We start from the raw sequence: 19,550 nt of genomic DNA on the forward strand, positions 1-19,550 counted from the left end.
CCAGGCTCGAGCATCTCTTTGGAAATACTGCCTGTCCCACGACTGCTGTGAGCTGCAGTGTGGGCCCTTGCAGTGGCCCCAGCAGGTAGCCAGCCCCCAACACACGCTCGCTGAATGAAGGAATGGAGATTCGTTCACTGGTCTCCTGTGTGCCCCCCACGGGCTGTGTGTGTTCTGGGGTATTCTGTGCTCCTATGGTTGCCTGTGCCTGCGTGAGCCCAGCTGCTACGGGTGTGTGGGTGTTCCATCAAGGCTGGTTTGGCTCCATGTGGGGCTCCCACGTCTGCCTTGGCCCCTCGTTACTGTGGCCATGAGCCCCTGGGTGCGGGCCATCTCCTTTATTTTGGTTGCCTGTTCAGCCCTTGCACCCAATGAAGTAATTCATCTGTCAGATGACCCTGCTCAGCATCCCATTGAAGAAGAGGCGAGAACAGGCCCACAGATCAAGGGAACAACACAGCCAGTGTGGGCTGTTGGGCCCTGGTACCAAGTACTTGCATAACAGAGAAACTGGGCTGGCCTCTAGACGCACAGGCAGGAGCTGGGTAGTTGGGACTCAAACCAGCCTTTGGGAGCTCAGGGCCGTGTGCACTCTGCTGCAGTGCTTCTGTTTCCTTGTCTTGGCAGAAAAACCCAGACAGAATGATGGGAGCCCCCATAGCTTGGGGGACAATGCTGGGCCCTGTGGGCCATGTTCTCAGGTGAAGCCTGAGGCCCATGGGGATGTCACCTATTCAAGGTGACAGGAAGAGATGGCCAAGCCCTGAGGGCCTGGCCTAAGAGAAGAGGCTGGGGCCTGGCGGCTGCCTGACATGGGTCCCATGCCGGGACAGTCAGCCCTGGCCGTCGGAGATGTCTGGTGAGGGCTCTCTGGCAGACTGCCTGGGTCCCCATCCTACTGATCCTTGGGTGAAATACCTAAGTCCCCTTCTCGGCAGAGTGGGTGAGGGACCACTTGCCACTCCCAGGGCTGCTCTGCGACCCCACGGCCTGGGTTCAAATTCTGAAGCCACCAGCCACCAGCTGTGTTCTCTGGAAGACTTCATCCCTTTCCTCCTTGCACAATGCAGTGGTGATGTTTCCCATGTGCACCTGGGAGGGTCCAGCGCACTCACACGTGAAGTGCTGGGCAGTGGGGCCCCAGGGGGCCTGCTGAGAACCCACGGCAGCTGGCTCCACTGCTGTGGGAGGGGAAGGGACATTTATAAACGTCTGTAGTGAAAAGGCCCCTCACAGTCCTGAAAGTGCGGGATTGGGTCAGGCCCAGCCTGGAGGTTCAGACCTGTGTGGCCACCTATTGGATGGGTAGCCTGGGGGCCAAAGGTGCTTTCCTCCCGACAGTGAGCTTCTGTGCACTCCCCACAGGTCCCAGGGTGGCTGTGGGCCCCGAGGTACCCTTCCCTGCTTTGCTGTCTCCTTTGTGTCCCTGAGGCTGGGCTGACCTCTGTGGGTCTAGGCAGCAGGTATGGGGTCTGGCACAGCTGGGTACCCCTCCCTGAAGCTCTTCCCTCCAGGTGTGACCCTTCTGCCCAGAGAACAGGAAGTGGCTGCCTGGGCACCAAGCTCCAGCTCATTCATCCACTCATTCATTCATTCATTCAGTGCATACTTACACAGGGCCTTTGTGAGCCAGGCACCGGCATAGGTCCTGGGATGCAGCTGTGCCTGGTCCCTCTGTCCCGACCCCTGACCTCCCTGGCTCATCAGGGCCTTCTGGAGAAATCTCTGCTGACCAGCATATTTCTCCCTTTGGCTCCATCCTCACAGGGACCTGAGTGAGAACGCCATCCAGGCTATCCCCAGAAAGGCTTTTCGGGGAGCTACGGACCTCAAAAACTTGTGAGTACAAGCCTGGGATGGGGAGGGGCTGCAGGGCCACCTGTGGTGGGGTCCTTGTGGATGTCGCCAGGCCCAGAGGTCCAGGCAGCCAAGGAACTGCTGGGCTCTGAGGTGGCTGGCGCCAGCATGGTCTTCTGGAACAATCTGGAGTGGGAGGAAACAGGCAGACTTTGAGGACCTGGTTGAAGGGAATGTCTTAAATGTGAGCTCCTAAGGTGGTGTTTTTTGTCCATTTGGATGAAAAGTCTCCTGCCCTCACCCTTCAGCGAATTGGGAGAGTAGGGCTCGAGTCTTTCACGCGTATTGCATAAGCTGCCGCAAGTCAGTTAACCTCACCGAGCCTCAGTATATTGCTCTGTAGAATGAGGATGTCACATTCACCTCACAGGCTGGTCCTGAGGTTTAAATGAGATGTGACGTGGTGCTTTGTCAAATGCAGTTTAAATGGGATGGCTTATTTTCATTCAAATTTATTCTGGTCCAGGCTTGCTACCTCCTCAAGTCTGACTGCTGCGGGCATGGCAAATGCTGGGCCTGCCTGTCACTCCCTGACCCCGCCCCCATGCCTGTAGCAGACTCCGGTAAATGACCGCAGCATTCTTTCCCGAGGAGCCCAGAGCCAAGCTGCAATGTATTCCCGGAGCAGTGCTCCAGGTAGCCGCACCGCAGCTGGTCTGTCTCACTTGGCACTCGGGCTGAGACCCGCCTGCCAGCTCTGGCTACCCTCCCTTCTGTGACAGACTCATTTTTCAGCTGCCAGCACCCTCTAGGTGGTCTCCAAAATGGGGCATGGTGCCTGCTCCCCAGGAGATATGCAAGGTTATGTGGAGGACTATAATACAGCTTTTATTTACGTTTATTTTTCTAACTGAAAGTGAGGAATTATTTAAACTCTTATCATTCACTACTTGGATTGGCACATTTGCGCTGAACAGATGAGGGCCAGGACTCTTTAAAAAGGTGAATGGCGTGCTGGATCAGGACGTCAGAGTGTTCCTGCTCTCAGCGGTGTGCCCTTTCTCTGCACCCTTTGCTTCACAGACAGCTGGACAAGAACCAGATCAGCTGCATCGAGGAAGGGGCCTTCCGGGCCCTTCGGGGGCTGGAGGTGCTGTAAGTAAAACCGGGAAGGGAAGCAGAGGCGTGGAGAGCCCAGCTGACGCCGGTGCCGGGGCCCAGGCAGCTGGGGATGGGGCCCTGGAGCAGCACAGGCAGCGGGAGCCTGGAGGCGGGTTGCAGGCCCTGCTAGACTGGTGCTCTCGAAGGCTTCGTGTCCGAAGTTGCGCGGCCCAGGTTCATCCTGCTTATGTGCGATGGCGGTGTCTGCCAGGAGTTTCTGACATGGGGCTGTCTAAACCCCACCCCTTCTGTAAGCCAGCCGGAGCCTGCACGCAGCCTAATTTCCTTGCTCCTTTCCCATGTCCTGCCAGACTGGGAGTCCCTGGTGCAGCTGCCTCCTAATCTCTGCCCCCGCTCGGGGCTTCCCCTGAGGGTGGCTCTGAATCCCATGCCCTTTGGCATGGCCCCCCGGGTCCAGCCCAGTGCTGGTCCAGCTTGCAGGTGGACCAGGAACGCAGCGGGAGAGTGCCTGCTTGTCAGATGGAAGGCCTGCTCTCCCTCCACATAGGCTCCCGCTGGACAGAGGCTAACCGACTCTGGTTTCCCCATCAGGACGCTGAACAACAACAACATCACCACCATCCCCGTGTCCAGCTTCAACCACATGCCCAAGCTGCGCACCTTGTGAGTCCGCCCGGGGGGGCAGGGGGACAGCCCCGAGCGTGGCCGGTGCCGGGCAGTGGGGAAAGGGGCTCGAGGCCTCCACAGGCCGACTAGGGTGGGCTGATAGGAGCTAGGGTCAGGGGAGTTCACCTAAAATGAAAGGATGTTGAGTGTCATTCATATTTGATTTTTCCTTGGAAAACAAATGATTTCTTTTTGTGTTTGAAAATGAGTTATGTGATTTGGGGCAGTGGGAATGTTTGAGGTCAGGGAGGTGAGTCTGCCCGAGCCGGGCTGTATCCCGCCGAGGGGGTTCACCAAGCAGGCTGGGAGGGAACAGGCAGCAGCGGGGAGCTCCCTGCGGCTGCGAGAGTCGCTGGGCTGGGGCTGTGGGCTTGCGGGCTGACAGCGCACGTGCAGACTGCCGTTGGGTTGAGTGCGCCACGGGCCTCGGCCCCTCCTAGGAAGAGGGCATCCTGCTCTTTGGCCGGAGTTGTGAGCGGCCCTGTCCCCCTGCAGCCGCCTGCACTCCAACCACCTGCTGTGCGACTGCCACCTGGCCTGGCTCTCCCAGTGGCTGAGGCAGCGGCCAACCATCGGGCTTTTCACCCAGTGCTCGGGCCCCACCAGCCTGCGCGGCCTCAACGTGGCCGAGGTCCAGAAGAGTGAGTTCAGCTGCGCAGGTGGGTGCCGGCCTGCTGGGGCTCTCCACGGCCTCCCTCTGCCCCTTCCTCGTGTCCCCCCTCACTTCTTGTCACCACCACACATTAACATCTGGCTCACACAACCTCCTCTCCTTACGCATCTCCTCCTGCCCCTACCCTCGTCTCCCGTCTTTCCCCATCACGCCCTGTCCTTCTGTCACCTCCTGTGCCCACCCACCTCCCCCTCCTGTCCACCTGTCACGTCCTGGTTTTGTCCGAGGCCTTCGTCTCCACTTACCACCTCCAGCCTTCGCTCCTATTTCCCTCCTGCCCCAGCCCATCCTCTCTTCCTGACCCCCATTTCCTCCCTCCCTCACTGTCCTGCCTACTTTCCCTCCTCCTATCACCACCTCTTCCCCCTGTGACTGCCTCACCCCTGCTACCCTGGGAAGTCTTTGAACTGGGCCATCTAGCCTCTGCTTGAGATGAGGTGGGCTCCATAGTGTACGCCCCCATCTGCTGCCTGGGGTCCTGTGAGAGTCTCCTGCCTGCCCACCCCACTCCTCCCTGGCCCCTTCAATCTCCATACTGCAACCAGAAAGACCTGCAAGAACCCCCGAGTCTGAGCAGGCCACCGCTGCCTCGTGCTCACTGGCCGCCTGGTGCTCCTGGGAGAGTCCCAACCGCCCTCAAGCTCGGCAAGGCTGGGGCAGTGTCAGCTCAGCCTCTCCTGCCACCTCTAGGCCTCTTCACTCACTGCATCCTGGCCTGGCTGCCACCGCCCCTTCCCGGAGCAGGCGGCACCCCCCCCCCTTCTCTCAGACTGCGCTCCCCTGTTGGCACAGCCTTCCTGCCCCGTTGCCTGCTGGCTCCCCCTCGCCCCGCAGAGTGCAGAGAGCCTTCTCTGACCCTGGGCTGGTCCCTGACTGACTGTAATCTCCACGAGCATGTGGAATACGCGTGTCGTGGCTCCTGGTCATGTTCCCAGCGCTTTGCCTGTGCTTGGCAGAAAGATGCTCGAGAAATGTTTGCCGAGTGAGTGGAGGGTTCTCAGGTCCACAGCAGAGGGCTAGGGGCTGCCCCCGTCTCCCAGCCCCGCGCCTCTGAGCCTGCCAGTCCACAGAGCTCTGTGGGTAGAGTGTGCACTGGGCTCACCTGGTACGTACGGCATGGCACGGCGGGGGCAGCACCTGAGGCTGCTCGGAAGCCTGCTGTGCTCAGGGCTGCTGTGTGTGAGAGTGTGTAAGCGTGTCTGTGAGAGTGTGTGACTGCGTGAGCGTGTATGTGGAGAGTGTGTGGGCGTGCGTGTGCACACAGGCGTGCACTCACGTGTGAGGCGAGCCAGGCTGGCACTGCTGTTCTGAGTCCCTGCAGCGGCCACAGTTCAGGAAGAGGAATGGGTAGTTCACTTGGACGATTCTTTGAAACATAACCTTTTTCTTTGCATTTAGAATGCCTTGTTTTCCACAATCAGACACCCCCACCCCACTCCCACCTGCAGAGTCGGCTCGCCCTGACAGCCCCGCTTCTGAGAGGAGCATGTTCAGTGTGTCCGAAGTCCTCCTAACCTTGTCGCTTTGATCTCGGCAACCACCATTTGGCGGAGCCAAGGCAAACGTGAGAGGTTAAAACTCTGGTGCAGCCTGGCTGGTGGTTCAGCTGATCGGTGCATCATCCTGTAACCAAGAAGCTGAGGGTTCAATCCCCAGTCAGGGCACACACCGGGTTGTAGGTTCAATTCCCAGTCACAGTGCATGTGAGAGGCAACCAATAGATGTTTCTCCCTCACATAGATGTTCCTCTGTCTCCCTCTTCTTCTCCCTAAAATAAATAAACATATCCTCTGCCGAGGATTTAAAAAAAAACCTTCCAGTGGGAGTGTAGATTGGCTCAGCCACTTCCCACAGCTGTTTAGCAGAACCCACAAAAGCCCAACACGCATCTACCTGTGACCCTGCGGCACCCCCCTGCTAGGTGTGTGCATGCACTCTGTGAACATACGTGTCCAGGAGGATCCCAGGCAGCTTTCTCCGTGACAGCCGGAGTGGGAGACAACACAGATGCCCACTGACACGTGAGGGGTTAGCTAGTGATGGTGGTCTGTACAGTCGAATGCTGGGCAGCGTTAAAAAAGAATGCACCACTGATGATATGCATGACGTGGGTGAATCTCACAGATTTTATATTCAGCCAAGAAGCCAGATACAAGAGAAACTGCTGTCTGATTCTGTTTATGGGGAGTCCACGAACATGCAGAACAAATTTCTGGTGCTGGATCTCAGAGCAATGGTGACACGGGGGAAGGGGCGGATGGGCCTGCCCGGGTGATGGAAATGTTCCATGTTCGGGGGCCAGTTCCAGGGGGGCATTCATAAGTAGAGGTCAGCCAGCGACACGCATAAGAGAGTACACCCTATATAACTTTGATTAATTTATCAGACACTGTGCTTCATCCTGGTTTGAGCACCTATCAGCTGTGTGGTTTTCCACAAATTAACTAATGCCAAGGACTCTGTTTTCTCACCTGTAAAATGGCCACAATACTGTCACTCTCCTCCTTGGTGGAACGGTAGGATTAAAGAAGAAACTGCATGTACAGCACTTACCACAGCATGTGGGACAGTGTGTGTGCTAAGCAAACATAGTTGTTGTCATCCTTTGGTGACAGACGAGGAGACTTAGACCTAGAAGTGTTGTGTGGCTTGGACGAGAACCTGGAGCTTCAGAATTCAGGCTAGGGTTTCCTAGCGCCTGAATCACAGTTTTGTGCAGCGCAGTTAGGTTCAGATTCAAGTTCAGCAAACATTTAACAAGTGCCTCTATGTGCCTGGTGCCCACAGGGTTACGTCGGAGTTCTTGGTGATCTCTGGCCCCCCCTCACCCAGAGAAACACTGTGCGCCCTGTCGCTACTCGCCAGTGTGTATCTCAGGCGGGAGGGGCTGACACGGGACACCTGGAGGTCACAGCCCACTGTTTCCACAGGCCAGGGCGAGGCGGGGCACGTGCCCTCCTGTACCCTCTCCTCCGGCTCCTGCCCGGCCATGTGCACCTGCAGCAATGGCATTGTGGACTGTCGTGGCAAAGGCCTCACTGCCATCCCTGCCAACCTGCCCGAGACCATGACAGAGATGTGAGTACAGGGCAGGACAGGCATGGGAACACAGCCCTGGGGCCCAGGGAAGAGCTGGAACGGCACCGCCCTGGGCTTGCCTGAAGGCCCTTCAGTGCAAACGGAGAAGTCAGTTTGCTTTGGCTGGCTGAGCTCTCTGGCCAAGGCCGGGCAAGTCTGGAGGGCTGGCAAGGGGGTGTTTCTCTGTGGTCCATCTGTCCAGCTCCGCTGGGTGAGTCTGCTAGAATTGGTTTCTTAGTGTTAGCATCATTCATAGGCCCCTTTCAGCCATGGCAGCCTGGGATAATGGAGCTCACATCAGAGCGGCCCCCTTTCTCTGCCTGTGCCAGCCCACTGACTGCAGACAGTGTGTGGGAGCAGGGCAGAGGGACAAAGGGCCTGGGTTCGGCCCAGCAGGCAACAGCCAGCACTGGGCTGATCTGACCCGACACCTCCTCTCCTCCCTCTCCTCAGCCGCCTGGAGCTCAATGGAATCAAGTCCATTCCCCCGGGAGCCTTCTCTCCCTACAGAAAACTGCGGCGAATGTGAGTGCTCCTGCTGCTTCCTGAGAGTTGGCATGGGGCGGGAGGAAGACCCGGACCTGGCACATCATAGCCCCGGGCGGGTCCTGGCACAGCTCTGATAGCCAAGAGGCCCTGAGCCAGGTGTTGCCTGGTGCTCTGCCCCTCAGGTGGCTCATCTGCAATGTAAGGATGATCTTGGTGTGACCTCCTCACAGGGTTGTCCTGAGGCTTAAATGTGGAGCCGAGTCTGGCATATGACTGTCATCCTCCCACGTCTGCTTAGAGACCAATAGGATCCACTGTGGACATTACAGGGGATGGCGGGGAGGTGGGGGAAGCCTGATCAAAAACAGACCAAGCCTGGAGCGCTCCCCCTGCCCTGCACCGTGCATGACCCTCATGCAGAGCGATGGTGGCCATGGGTTTTTCAGATGGATGGGAGAGCAGGCCCCTCATTTTTCTATTGTCAAAGAAGTCCCTGCCCTCCCATGGCATCTGGGAGGTGGAGGGGACCAGACAGGGCTTGGTGGTTGCTGAGGGATTCAGCCACCCTCTCTTCTGCTCACTGCAGAGACCTGAGCAACAATCAGATTGCAGAGATTGCTCCTGATGCCTTCCAGGGCCTCCGCTCCCTGAACTCACTGTGAGTAGCAGCACCAAGCCTCCTGCAGGGGGTCGGGTGTCCCCCAAAGAGGCCAGCAGAGGCCAAGGCCCCTCTGGTGGGTGCTGGAGGGAGAGCACAGCCCCCACCCACCCTGGTTTCCCTTTGGCTGCAGAGTCCAGGCTTGCTGTGTGTCCAGTACCCCCTTCTTTGCTGGTGAACCCTCCGCAGCTGGGAGGGGAGAGTGAATCAAGGACTGAGTGTGTGAAAAATCTAGGTAGAGCTGTTGCCCTGGCAACTGGGGTGCTCCACCATGGTGGGGGATTTTCCCAGCATTCTTTGCAGCAGCCATCTGACCCAGCCCAGCTTTCATGCTGGCCCTGCCTCTCCACGGAGGCCCAGCACTCCGTGCTCCTGAACTTTCCTCAGGGCACCTACAATGGCAGCAGCCACCAGCTCCAACTGTGACATCTGCCACACCTGTATCTTCCATCCCAAACATGCTCTGATCCCAAGCTGTGGTGGGTGATGTGAAGACAGCGTTATCCTCCACCTTTCTCCTGTGTTTCCCTTTCTTGAGGGCTTACTGCAAGGTCTGTCAATCCACAAAGCATCATGCAGCATCCGCAATTTATCTCAGAAAAATAAAAATTAAATTTAGCAACACCAAAAATATTCATCTCGGAAATGTAACTTCATCTCTTTTTTTCCAAGACCCCTTGCTTGTCCCCGACCCCCACCCCCATGCCCTCCAAGGCCCTCACTGTCGGAGGTACCGCGGCACTTTGTCTGCATAGGGCGTGCACTCAGGGCGCCCTGTCTGTCGTCAGGTGAGCTCCCCACTGGCAGGGGCCTTTTGTTGCTCCCAGGAATAGTGTTCCTACCTGTCCCTCAGCAGCACTGGGCACAACCTCCTGTAGATTAGGGTCCCAGGACGCGGGACCGATGGAACTCCCCATCGGGGAGTGCAGGAGGCGGCCAGATCACGCCTTTTCCATGCACCTTCTTCTCTTGGAGTCAAGTCCGAGGTAGTGGGCCCTTGTGAAGGATGCCCCTTAGGAGGTGCAGTGCCCGGTGGTGGGTCACTGCCCTGGGTTGAGGAGGTCAGACACTGGCAATGGCCTGCCGAAGTGCAGGGCTCCTCCTTGGAGAAGTGAATGAGGCTTCTTCTGAAGTGGGAGTGACAGTAACCTGTGTAAGTGGCTTTGTGGTCTGGAGGGCCTTGCCACAGCCCTCTCCCTATCATATGGGAGCTCTTGTGTGAGGTCACGCAAATAGATCTCGTTGACAGTGTCCACTTCAGGCGACCCTGACCTTGTCTCCCTGCATCCACCCCTGTCCCCTCCATGCCTTTCTCCATACAGCAGCTTGAGGGATCTTTCCAAATGGGGACCGTTTTTGCGTGCCTCAGGGGTTTCCTGGTGCTGGGCATGTGAAATCCAAGCCTCTGTCCCATTTGTTTCCTCCACTCCAGCCACATGGGGCTCCTCCCCCACCGCCAGCCTGGACCCCACTGCAGGGATCGTGCCCTGGACCAGGAACAATGGGGAAACCGTGTTTGGAGACAGCACACGCTGTTTCTGCTCAAACTGAATGTGTCGGTGGAGGGGGTGGCGTGGGGGCTGCTTGTGATACCGGAAAGGAAATGCACCCCACTCCCCAGCCCCCTGGATTCTTTCCCTGTCTGCACGAACTCATTCCTGCCTGCGTATCTTTCTGGAACCTCTGCTTTTTCCTTCTTATTACACGGAATGCACACTCAGTGTAGAGGGCTGACATACAGTAGTGTGCAGAGCCCACTTGCAGTCCCACCTCCTGGATCTTACACAGCTAACGCCTTAGTCTCTTTCTTCCTGGTGTTTTCTCTGTGCTGGGTAGACTTGCTTGACATGTTAGAGCTCAAATGTTAACTATTCCCGCCTGTGAGATTTTCCTCTTCTTTGAACAGCCTCCTTTTGGATCCCATATCAGGTTAATTTCCCATGAGGTTCCCCAAAGGGTTCCTTTTGCAGGCTTCTGTGGGCCCATGTATGGGGCGGAGAGTGAGGGCTGTGCCTTTGGGAATGGGTGTGAGGCCGCTGGGAGCCCACAGGGTACCTTTGTGCAAACTAAGAACAGGCAACTTAACCACTGTACTGCCATCTGCTGGCAGCTTGCTACAGCAGACCTACACCTCCAACATGGCTCCGTGGTGGTGCCCAGTCTGGTGGGCTGTCCTCTCTAACTCCCCCTTTCTGCTGCCTTTTCTCCAGGGTCCTCTATGGGAACAAGATCACAGACCTCCCCCGGGGTGTGTTCGGAGGCCTGTACACCCTACAGCTCCTGTAAGGACCCATCCGGGGGTGTGCTTGGGCGGGCCCGGGGGTAGGGAGGGGGCAGCCAGTGCTCCTCGGGCCTTCCACACTGGCCTCTTCCATCTCTCTGGGGTGTGGGACTCACTTGTGACCAGGAGCTTGGAGGATGGCAGTGTCGTAGGTCTGTGAGAGGCTTTGGGTCCCTGCAGAGGCCAGAGCGGGAGGGAGGTGACTCAGAGCTGATTGCAGGGTGCCTGAGCTGAGAGGCTCCTGTTCCCAAGGAGGTCGGCGTGGCCGGGAGAGAGCTGTCTCCTGCAGGGGACACCCAGGCCCAGCTCAGCCTCCTTGAGCCACCAGGGTTCAGGCAAGGTTCTCCCTCTGGGACTGAGAGGCATGGAACCCAGGCTCCAGCTCAGCTGCCTGGGGAACCCAGCTGATCTCTAGGAAGGAGGGGAGCCTCTGGAAGGCCTTTGGGAGGTGGCTTTGCCACTGGGCCCTCTGACTTCTGAGAATGCCATGGGGCAGCTCTGGCAGTTCCCTGAAAGAGAGGAGAGTAGGTGGCTCACCGGTCCCCATGCGTGGAGTAGGCAGGCAGAGTTTTCGGCTCCTCTGCACGGAGTGGACGCCAGGGGACCAGGTCCCCTGTGCCTGCTCGGCACCTAGGAAGGTGCCCAGGACAAGTTGGTGAGTCTGGTGCTGTGCCTCTCCCCTCACCACCTGGCCCTGGCTGTGCCCACAGGCTCTTGAACGCCAACAAGATCAACTGTGTCCGGCCTGATGCCTTCCAGGACCTGCAGAACCTCTCGCTTCTCTCCCTGTATGACAACAAGATCCAGAGTCTCGCCAAGGGTACCTTCACCTCCCTGCGGGCCATCCAGACCCTGTGAGTGACTTCTGCTCAGCAGGTAGACCTAGGGGGAAGTAACAGCCTCCTGGAACAGGCAGCTGCCTTATCCTGTGCCTTTTGTTCACCGGGAATGGTTTCTATGGAGGGAAGAGCACAGGCTCTGGGTTAGACAATCCTGTGTTCAAATCCCAACTATGCTTCATCTTGGCTGTGTGACCCTGGGCAAGTTAACTTGCTTCTCTGGGCCTCAGCTTACTCATTCATAAAATGAGGATACCACCTTCTTCACAGGGTTGTTATGAGATTAAAGGGAATATTTGTAGAGAGCTTAGCTCAAAATGCTTCTTAAATGCTGGCTACCATTAATAATAAATAATAATAATAATATCCACTGATTTTAAGACACATTTTGTGTCCACATCAACACTTCTGAAATTGGGATGCATTTTACCACTGATGGCAGATCACTTAATTAACAGCATGCTGTGGTTTTTTTGGATAATGCATAAAATAATAGTACTTCTTATAACAGATAGATAGGGCCTTAAATCAGATGAAATCTAGTAATGGCAATGATGATTACAAAAAGTTAGAGCACACAGCTCTAGGAATTTAATTTTCTACCACAGAGTGTTGCAAGCACGGTGAAAGCAGGCCAGTGGCCCTCCTGGTCCTCATCACCCAACTTTAACTCAGGGCCAGTCTCCTCTCGCCTGCACATGCCCCTCTTCCCTGCCGCCCCGGCTCTTTTCAGGTTCTCTTTAAGTGACCTGCCTGTCTCCTTCTTCCTTACTGAGGACACTGCATCACTGGCTCCATGGGGCTTCCCCAAGTACAGACTTCCCTGACTGCATCCCCCTGGCACAGTTCCCCACACTCCCCTGTCCTGTCTATGTCCTGCAGGTAGAAATTACTCCTAGGAGCTTGGTCAGGTTCTGATTTCCCCCCCGCCCCGATTTTGGCAAGATGATGTTATAGGTAGGATCAGGTAGCTCCATCAGGCGGCACACGCCGATATCTGGCTGTCTCCCTTTCTGTAATTAACACAGCCATTGGTCTTCATGCCTGGGCCCATGCATTCATCAGGGATCCTGAAATGGTGGTATTTGAAGTCTGACTTTCTTTCTTCATTTGATAATGTGAGCGTGGTTATGCTTTTAATAAGAGTCCTTATGCTTTAGCTGGAGTGTTTCTGCGCAGGGAAATTTCTTGTCGCCTACTGCTTGGCTAAACTTAGGAACTTACGTGGTGTTCTTCATTCTGCATCTTTAATTCTGGGCCCTGTGGTTTGACTCGATGTGTTGGCCTGTGGGTCTGGTGACGTGCGCTTAGTGGGCATTTATTATTAATGTCGTCATAGCCATCGTTGTCATTGCCATCCCCGCCACACTGTCCGTCCACTAGGCAGTGCTTTCCCTCAGACACCATCTGCCCGGGGTGCCAGAACAGGTGCAGCTCCTGCTCCCTGAGGACCCTGCACGTCCGCAGGGGTGTCAGCCATGAGGACAAACTCATTAAAGCCCACGAACCCGCCTGCAGCCCACTCCTGCTAATTAATCCCCTTATAGCCAGAGAGGAAGATGGTGCACCATGGGGAAATCTCGCCAGTTACGTGAAATTGGCGGACACAAGCGAGGTGGATGACTCTCCACAGCTGGCAGGAGGTTCGAGAGAAACACACTAAGGAGGTTTCCAGGCCAGGGACCCCCACACAGGAGAGGGTGGGGTGGGCAGTGGCAGCGGCAGGCACACGAGGCGCTGTCTCCCTCTCGAGGTGGGAGGGGAGTGACTAAATCAAACGGATGTGCCGCGGAAGGTGGCCCCTCTCTGTGTCCGTTTACCTGGCTGGCTCTCAGAGGGCACCTCCGCCCTCCAGACACCGTGCCTGAGATCTTGGCTGCTGCTTTCAGGGCAAAAGGGGCACAGAGCCGGGGCAGACTATTAAAACAAGAGGGCATCCCATAGGTGAGATATATCAATAGGCACATGCCATACACATCAAATAATATATAAAATATAGTCACGGATAATAGTAACACTGAGAGCAGTGATCACTGCTGCTTTTTGACCCCTGGCTAAGTGCCAGACCACTGTCCCCTTGTGCACTGTCTTACTTAGGACTCACAATGGCCTATGGGAGGAGGTGCTATTGTCCCTGAGTTCACTTACAGGGAAGCTGAGGCAGGGGCAGGTTATACGACTTACCTAAGGTCACACAGGGATGTTGTGTGACATCCCAGTGAAAGCAGGAACTTGACCCCAGGCGTCTCCTCAGCACCACTAAGAAAGCAGTTACCTTCCCCCTCACTTGTGAGAATAGACCTCGTTACTTAAGGCTGTAAAACAGAACTGAACTTTCATGAACAACGATCGCCTATTCCCAACTGGAGCACAGTTTGAAACAGGAATAGAAGAAACAAACCCAAGGCACCATCAGATGCTCCTGTCTCAGCCTTGGGTGGCGACAGCCCGGACCGAGCCTGTGTCAGACCCGAGCAGACTCACACTCACCAGATCTCGCTCCATTTGCCCACGGTGCTGAGATCTGCGGCTGGGCACCTTGTGTCGCTGCGTTGATTCTGCTGTGATTTTACTTGCTCTGAGAGATTAAAAAAAATAACTTTTAACAGCTTTAATAAGGTGTAACTTGCATGCCAGGTAATCCCCTGTTGTAAGTGTACAATTCAGTGATTTCTACTCCCCTCGCAATGGCTCGACTCTCATTGCGATTCCAGTTTGAGGACAGTTTCATCACCCCCACGGCCTTGTGCCCATTGACAATCGGTCCCTGTTTCCAGCCCACCCCAGGTGACCATTAATCTGACTGCTCTCTCTATAAAGTTGCCTTTTTCTGATATTTCACAAAAATGGTACCATACAATGTATCATCTTTTGTGACTGACTCCTTTGCCTCTCACCACGGTTTTCAGGTTCGCCCTCCTGCCGTGTGTGTGCCATCCCTTTGTTTCCTCGTATTGCCATGTAATTTCCCATTGCGTGGATAAACCACCCTTTGTTGTTCTGTTCTGGCTGAAGGACATTTGAATATCTGTATGGATAATGCCACTCTGAATATTCACGTACAAATCTCCTGAATTTGAATTTCATTTCTTCTGAAATTCCTAAGTGACGTGGGAAATTTGTGTTTAACATGTTAAGGAGCCGCCACTGCGTGCCAAGGTGGCTACACCAGGCTACATTCCCACTCACGTGTATTACGAGGCTCACTTTCTCTACATCTTTGCCAACACACTTTCTGTCTTTTTGATCGTAGCCATCCTAGTGGCTGTGAAGTGGTATCTCACTGTGGGTTTAATGGGACTGAGATTGGGCATCTGACCCAAAGATTTTCAATTGTAACTTCTTAATGTATGCTTCAAGAAGGACACTAGAATCAGTCTTCTGGTCCACCTTCCCCTGTCAAATGTTCCCAGAGGTGACCGTATGCCCACACTACGTGCCCTGCATTTCCGGGTGTGCCTTTACTGCGGTCAACTTTTCCTGAATGGATATTTTCTCTTCCTCCTGAGCACTTTCCCTCCACAGCTTCACACCCTTTGCATATTTTGAATTTTGTTTACAATTTGAATTGTGTCAAATACTTAAGTTTGTAGAGGTCATCTGCCTCTGTGGGTGGTTCAAACTTTATAGTTGGTTTTAACACAAATTGCCTGCTCTTAGAAAGGATTCTTCTTTGTACCCCTTAAACATGCCTAAGCAACATAATTGAGTAGGTTTGAAACAGAATTTTCTATCTAGATTGAGATGAAGGGTTGCAATCGGTTCAGGCAGAGGCCCGTCATGAAGGCGCAGAGAGATGTGGGCGGGCAGCCCAGAGGATCCTGGGACAGTCCCTGAATCCCAGCACGTTTTAAATAAGCTACAAACTCTGCTATGAGGAGTCAGCAAACATGTTTTCTCTGTGCGGACTGACAATTTCAACTGGGACATTAACGTTGAACTGGATATGGGAGGGGTGGGAGGGGCCTGGCCTACCTGGTGGAGCTGGAAGGAGCCAGAACTCTGGCAGGAAAGTGGGGGCCTCTGCAAAGGGGACAGACGGGGACAGCTGGGCAGGGACGGCTCTGACCAGAGGCCATAGGGCAGAGCCCAAGGAGAGAGCAGCCCTGGTCTGAGCTGAGCTGAGCGCAGGCCCCATGCAGGGTAGGGCTTCTGCTTGGAGAGCTCTGCAGCCCCGCTGTGGGGTCTGGCTGATGCCAATAAGAGGCCTGCATTGATAGCAGCGATGGAGGAAATGTGGCCACGACATGGTGAGTCCTCTGAGCTGGGCCCTTCTTTGTCTCCCTGCATTTTTGTGTAGACACATTGGCTCTCAGAGACAGTAGTCAGGATGGTTCTGGAATCCTCTGCCCTGGCCATCTTGGTTTGGAAAGCAAGGCACACCCAGTGCTATAATGGCCCAGACATGGGGGTCCAGCTGGCTGCTGGGGTGACTCAAATGTGACTGCTCTGAGCCTGCTGGGGTGGTCGGCACAAATGGCAAATACGGCCCACAGCGATGCAGGCTCCTCAGTCAGCACCACCTCTCAGCTGCCCCTCCCCGCATTACCCTGCTAGTGGCCAGGTGGCCCCGCGAGAGGAGAGGAGTGCTCCCTCCATATGTATCTGTTCAGTGACACTTTCCGAGTTTCCTTTCTGTATCAAGAGGTGGCCTGTAAAATGGCCAAAAGGAAGCAGCCTGGGTTCTAGTGCCTGTTCTGTCACCTCGCCTGTGGACTCACCTGGAGACTCTCCTGGCCAGTCTCCAGGTCCTTCCTGCTTCCATTCACATTTCCGAAATGTCCCAGGGTAGAGGGAGAAGGAACAAGGAGGCTTGAAGGAGGACTGTGGGGGGACAGCTGCCAGCTGTCCAGAGCCTGCAGAGACCCCTCCTCACTCTGGTGCAGTGGCAACTTCTCCACCAATGGCAGGCGCCCCCGGGGTGGTGGGCAGGTGGTGTAGTCTCCCCAGGGCCAACCCTGGGCTCCAAGCTCTTCATCCGGCAGTGACGCCTCATCCAGGTGGAGGTCAGCGCGGATATAGCCCTGATCTTCCCCTTTTGGACAGGCATCTGGCCCAGAACCCTTTCATCTGTGATTGTAACCTCAAGTGGCTGGCGGACTTCCTGCGCACCAACCCCATTGAGACGAGCGGAGCCCGCTGTGCCAGTCCTGGGCGCCTTGCCAACAAGCGCATCGGGCAGATCAAGAGCAAGAAGTTCCGGTGCTCAGGTAGCTGCCTGCCCACAGGTCTGTCTTCAGCCTCCTCAGGGACCGGGATGTTCCCTGGATGTCTCCAGCAAGGATGTCCCAGGGTGCCGGCCCGAAGTTGCAGACTTGGCTCTGAGTGGGGTCCAGGCCTACCCTTCCTTTACTGAGGCCTAAGGAAGGGAAGGGCCTGCTGAGGGTCTCCAGGGAGGATCCAGACAAGGACTCAGGTCCTCTATGCCCAGGCCAGTTCCCCCTCATGCTGCCGCTTTCAGCCCTTTTAAGGCACTTGGTGGTGGGGAGCTGGGACCCTGCTCAGTGAGAGAGTTGCCTCCCCCAGTCTCGGAGGCAGTAGAAGCAGCCTCTGGCTGGGGACAGCGTGGGCCAGCTTCTGGGAGGCCCGGTGCCTCCCTGCGCCACCTGCATCTTATGTCAGCGCACATGAGAGTCCCCGTGGCTGTGACAGTCCCCGAGGGGTCTGATTGGGTGTGGTGCTGTCCCCAGCCTTGGCCTGGGCTGGAAATATCTGTGTTCCCTAGAAGGCCTTCTCCACACAGGGGCTGGGCACACGGGCCGTGGGGCCCCGGTCTGGGACCCCAGCCTTGTTCCTGGGGTGCATTCTGCCGGGCAGTGGGGCTGCGGGCTGGGCTGTTCCTGCAAGTCCTAGATGATCCCACCAGCATCATGCGTATGTCTGCTTCTCTTTGCAGCCAAGGAGCAGTACTTCATTCCAGGTAGCAGGGGCTCGGGGGAAACCAAGGGCAGTCTGGAAGGGGCGGTGGCAGTGGGTGGTCAAGGGGCTGGGGCAGCAGGCTGAGAGGGCCTGGGAGGGCTGGGGCTGGGCAAGCCTGCTTGGAGCCTTCCCCGAGCCCCTCAGCCCCAGCCTCTGCCTTCCCCTACAGGCACAGAGGATTACCAGCTGAACAGTGAATGCAACAGCGACGTGGTCTGTCCCCACAAGTGCCGCTGCGAGGCCAGCGTGGTGGAGTGCTCCAGCCTGAAGCTCACCAAGATCCCTGAGCGCATCCCCCAGTCCACAGCTGACCTGTGAGGCTCCCAGCCCCTCCACACCCCTCCCTTGCCCCCTGCTCCTGCCACCTTCCCTGGGCCTCTCCCTGCTTTCCTCTGCTCCGGCTCCGTTTGGGGGCCTCTGGAGACACCAGCATGGCAGCTGCTGGCTGTGCAGGGAGCTGCCCGCTGTGGCCCCTTTGCTTCTGACTCGCAGCCCTGCTGGCTGTTAAAGCAGTATCTGGCATCCAGGGCAGGTCACCAGCCTGAAATGGGGGTGCCTTTCCTCAATCATGCTTTTGCCATTATGGGGGGAACATGATTTAATTCGCTCAAGTTGGGGCTTAAGCTACCTTTTAACTATTTCTTTTCTCTAAAAATATAAATCGGTGCACATATGTATGATGTGCACAGTCCCCCCACACACATCATTTGTGTATGTAAATTTCCACTTGCATCTGTATATTTTTAATGTTAAAAATATGCCCATTTATAACCGTCCCTCCTCCCAGCTCCAGCCCTCAGCCCAGACTTCCTTGGAAACAGGGTCAATCTGCCTTGCCAGACAAATTCTTCTGGGAGTCCCCTTTGGGTTTGAAACCCAAATATTCTCGGTTTGGAAGATACTTTAATGTCTGTCATTTATGGATGTGTGAGTTCCCTGGATTGCCTCTTACAGACGATTAAACAACAATGAGATTTCCATCCTGGAGGCGACTGGCATGTTTAAAAAACTCACCCATCTGAAGAAAATGTGAGTTGCCCATTGGCGGGAAGATTGTGGTCAGGATGCTGGCTCGGGATGGAGAAGGGAGATTCTATATGTGGGGGAGCCCCCACCAGTGGGGAGGGGAGCACCCCTGGGCACAGGGGTGGGGGGCAGGAAGGGGGAGCCCTGAGCTTCATCATTTTCCCGCTGCCTCTTCGCCCAGCAATCTGAGCAACAACAAAGTGTCAGAAATCGAAGACGGGGCCTTCGAGGGCGCTGCCTCTGTGAGCGAGCTGCACCTGACCGCCAACCAGCTGGAGTCCATCCGGAGTGGCATGTTCCGAGGCCTGGACGGCTTGAGGACCCTGTGAGCATGTGGGCTGGGGAACAGGGTGGGTGGTGGGACTTCGGTAAGCAAAAGCCACAGTGTAGGTCCCCTCATTAAAGGAAAAGGAAGAGAGGGCGACAGGGAGACCCCACTCCCTGGCCCCAGCTTTCACAGGGAGGGGACAGCNGGCGCTGCCTCTGTGAGCGAGCTGCACCTGACCGCCAACCAGCTGGAGTCCATCCGGAGTGGCATGTTCCGAGGCCTGGACGGCTTGAGGACCCTGTGAGCATGTGGGCTGGGGAACAGGGTGGGTGGCGGGACTTCGGTAAGCAAAAGCCACAGTGTAGGTTCCCTCATTAAAGGAAAAGGAAGAGAGGGCGACAGGGAGACCCCACTCCCTGGCCCCAGCTTTCACAGGGAGGGGACAGCTGAAGATTCTGACCACAGGGGGCCAAGTGATCCGATGTTGGTAACTGTGGGGGGAGGTCTGCTTCTGGTTCTCTGGGGGGTGGAGTCAGTGCCTGGAGAAGGGGTGGAGGGAGGCAGGCCCTTCTGGAGGCCCCCCTCATTGCCCTGTGGCCAGGCTGCGAGAGCGCAGCACGTGCGTTCAGTCCGGGAGCAGCTGGCACCCCTGCAGGCAGGAGAGTCTGGGTGGGGACCATGGGACGATGTCCCATGGTAGGGACATCGCAGAAGTGACGCAAGTGGGTGTGGGT

General features: G+C 56.1%; 1 protein-coding gene across 1 annotated transcript in view; it reads left to right on the forward strand.

Moving 5' to 3' along the window:
- Positions 1 to 19,550, forward strand: part of SLIT1 (slit guidance ligand 1) — a 152,122-nt gene that overhangs the window by 98,771 nt on the left and 33,801 nt on the right. The window contains exons 5-18 of the mRNA XM_037050831.1: positions 1,768 to 1,839; positions 2,881 to 2,952; positions 3,511 to 3,582; positions 4,081 to 4,244; positions 7,189 to 7,336; positions 7,790 to 7,861; positions 8,412 to 8,483; positions 10,694 to 10,765; positions 11,475 to 11,618; positions 16,650 to 16,813; positions 17,500 to 17,523; positions 17,692 to 17,836; positions 18,477 to 18,551; positions 18,730 to 18,873. Coding sequence (XP_036906726.1) covers positions 1,768 to 1,839; positions 2,881 to 2,952; positions 3,511 to 3,582; positions 4,081 to 4,244; positions 7,189 to 7,336; positions 7,790 to 7,861; positions 8,412 to 8,483; positions 10,694 to 10,765; positions 11,475 to 11,618; positions 16,650 to 16,813; positions 17,500 to 17,523; positions 17,692 to 17,836; positions 18,477 to 18,551; positions 18,730 to 18,873 — 1,440 coding nt within the window. The remainder of the gene's footprint in view (positions 1 to 1,767; positions 1,840 to 2,880; positions 2,953 to 3,510; positions 3,583 to 4,080; positions 4,245 to 7,188; positions 7,337 to 7,789; positions 7,862 to 8,411; positions 8,484 to 10,693; positions 10,766 to 11,474; positions 11,619 to 16,649; positions 16,814 to 17,499; positions 17,524 to 17,691; positions 17,837 to 18,476; positions 18,552 to 18,729; positions 18,874 to 19,550) is intronic.

The sequence above is a fragment of the Sturnira hondurensis genome, unplaced genomic scaffold, assembly GCF_014824575.4.
Source record: "Sturnira hondurensis isolate 20B ecotype Veracruz unplaced genomic scaffold, ASM1482457v3 Scaffold0006849, whole genome shotgun sequence".
Classification (NCBI taxonomy): Eukaryota; Metazoa; Chordata; class Mammalia; order Chiroptera; family Phyllostomidae; genus Sturnira; species Sturnira hondurensis.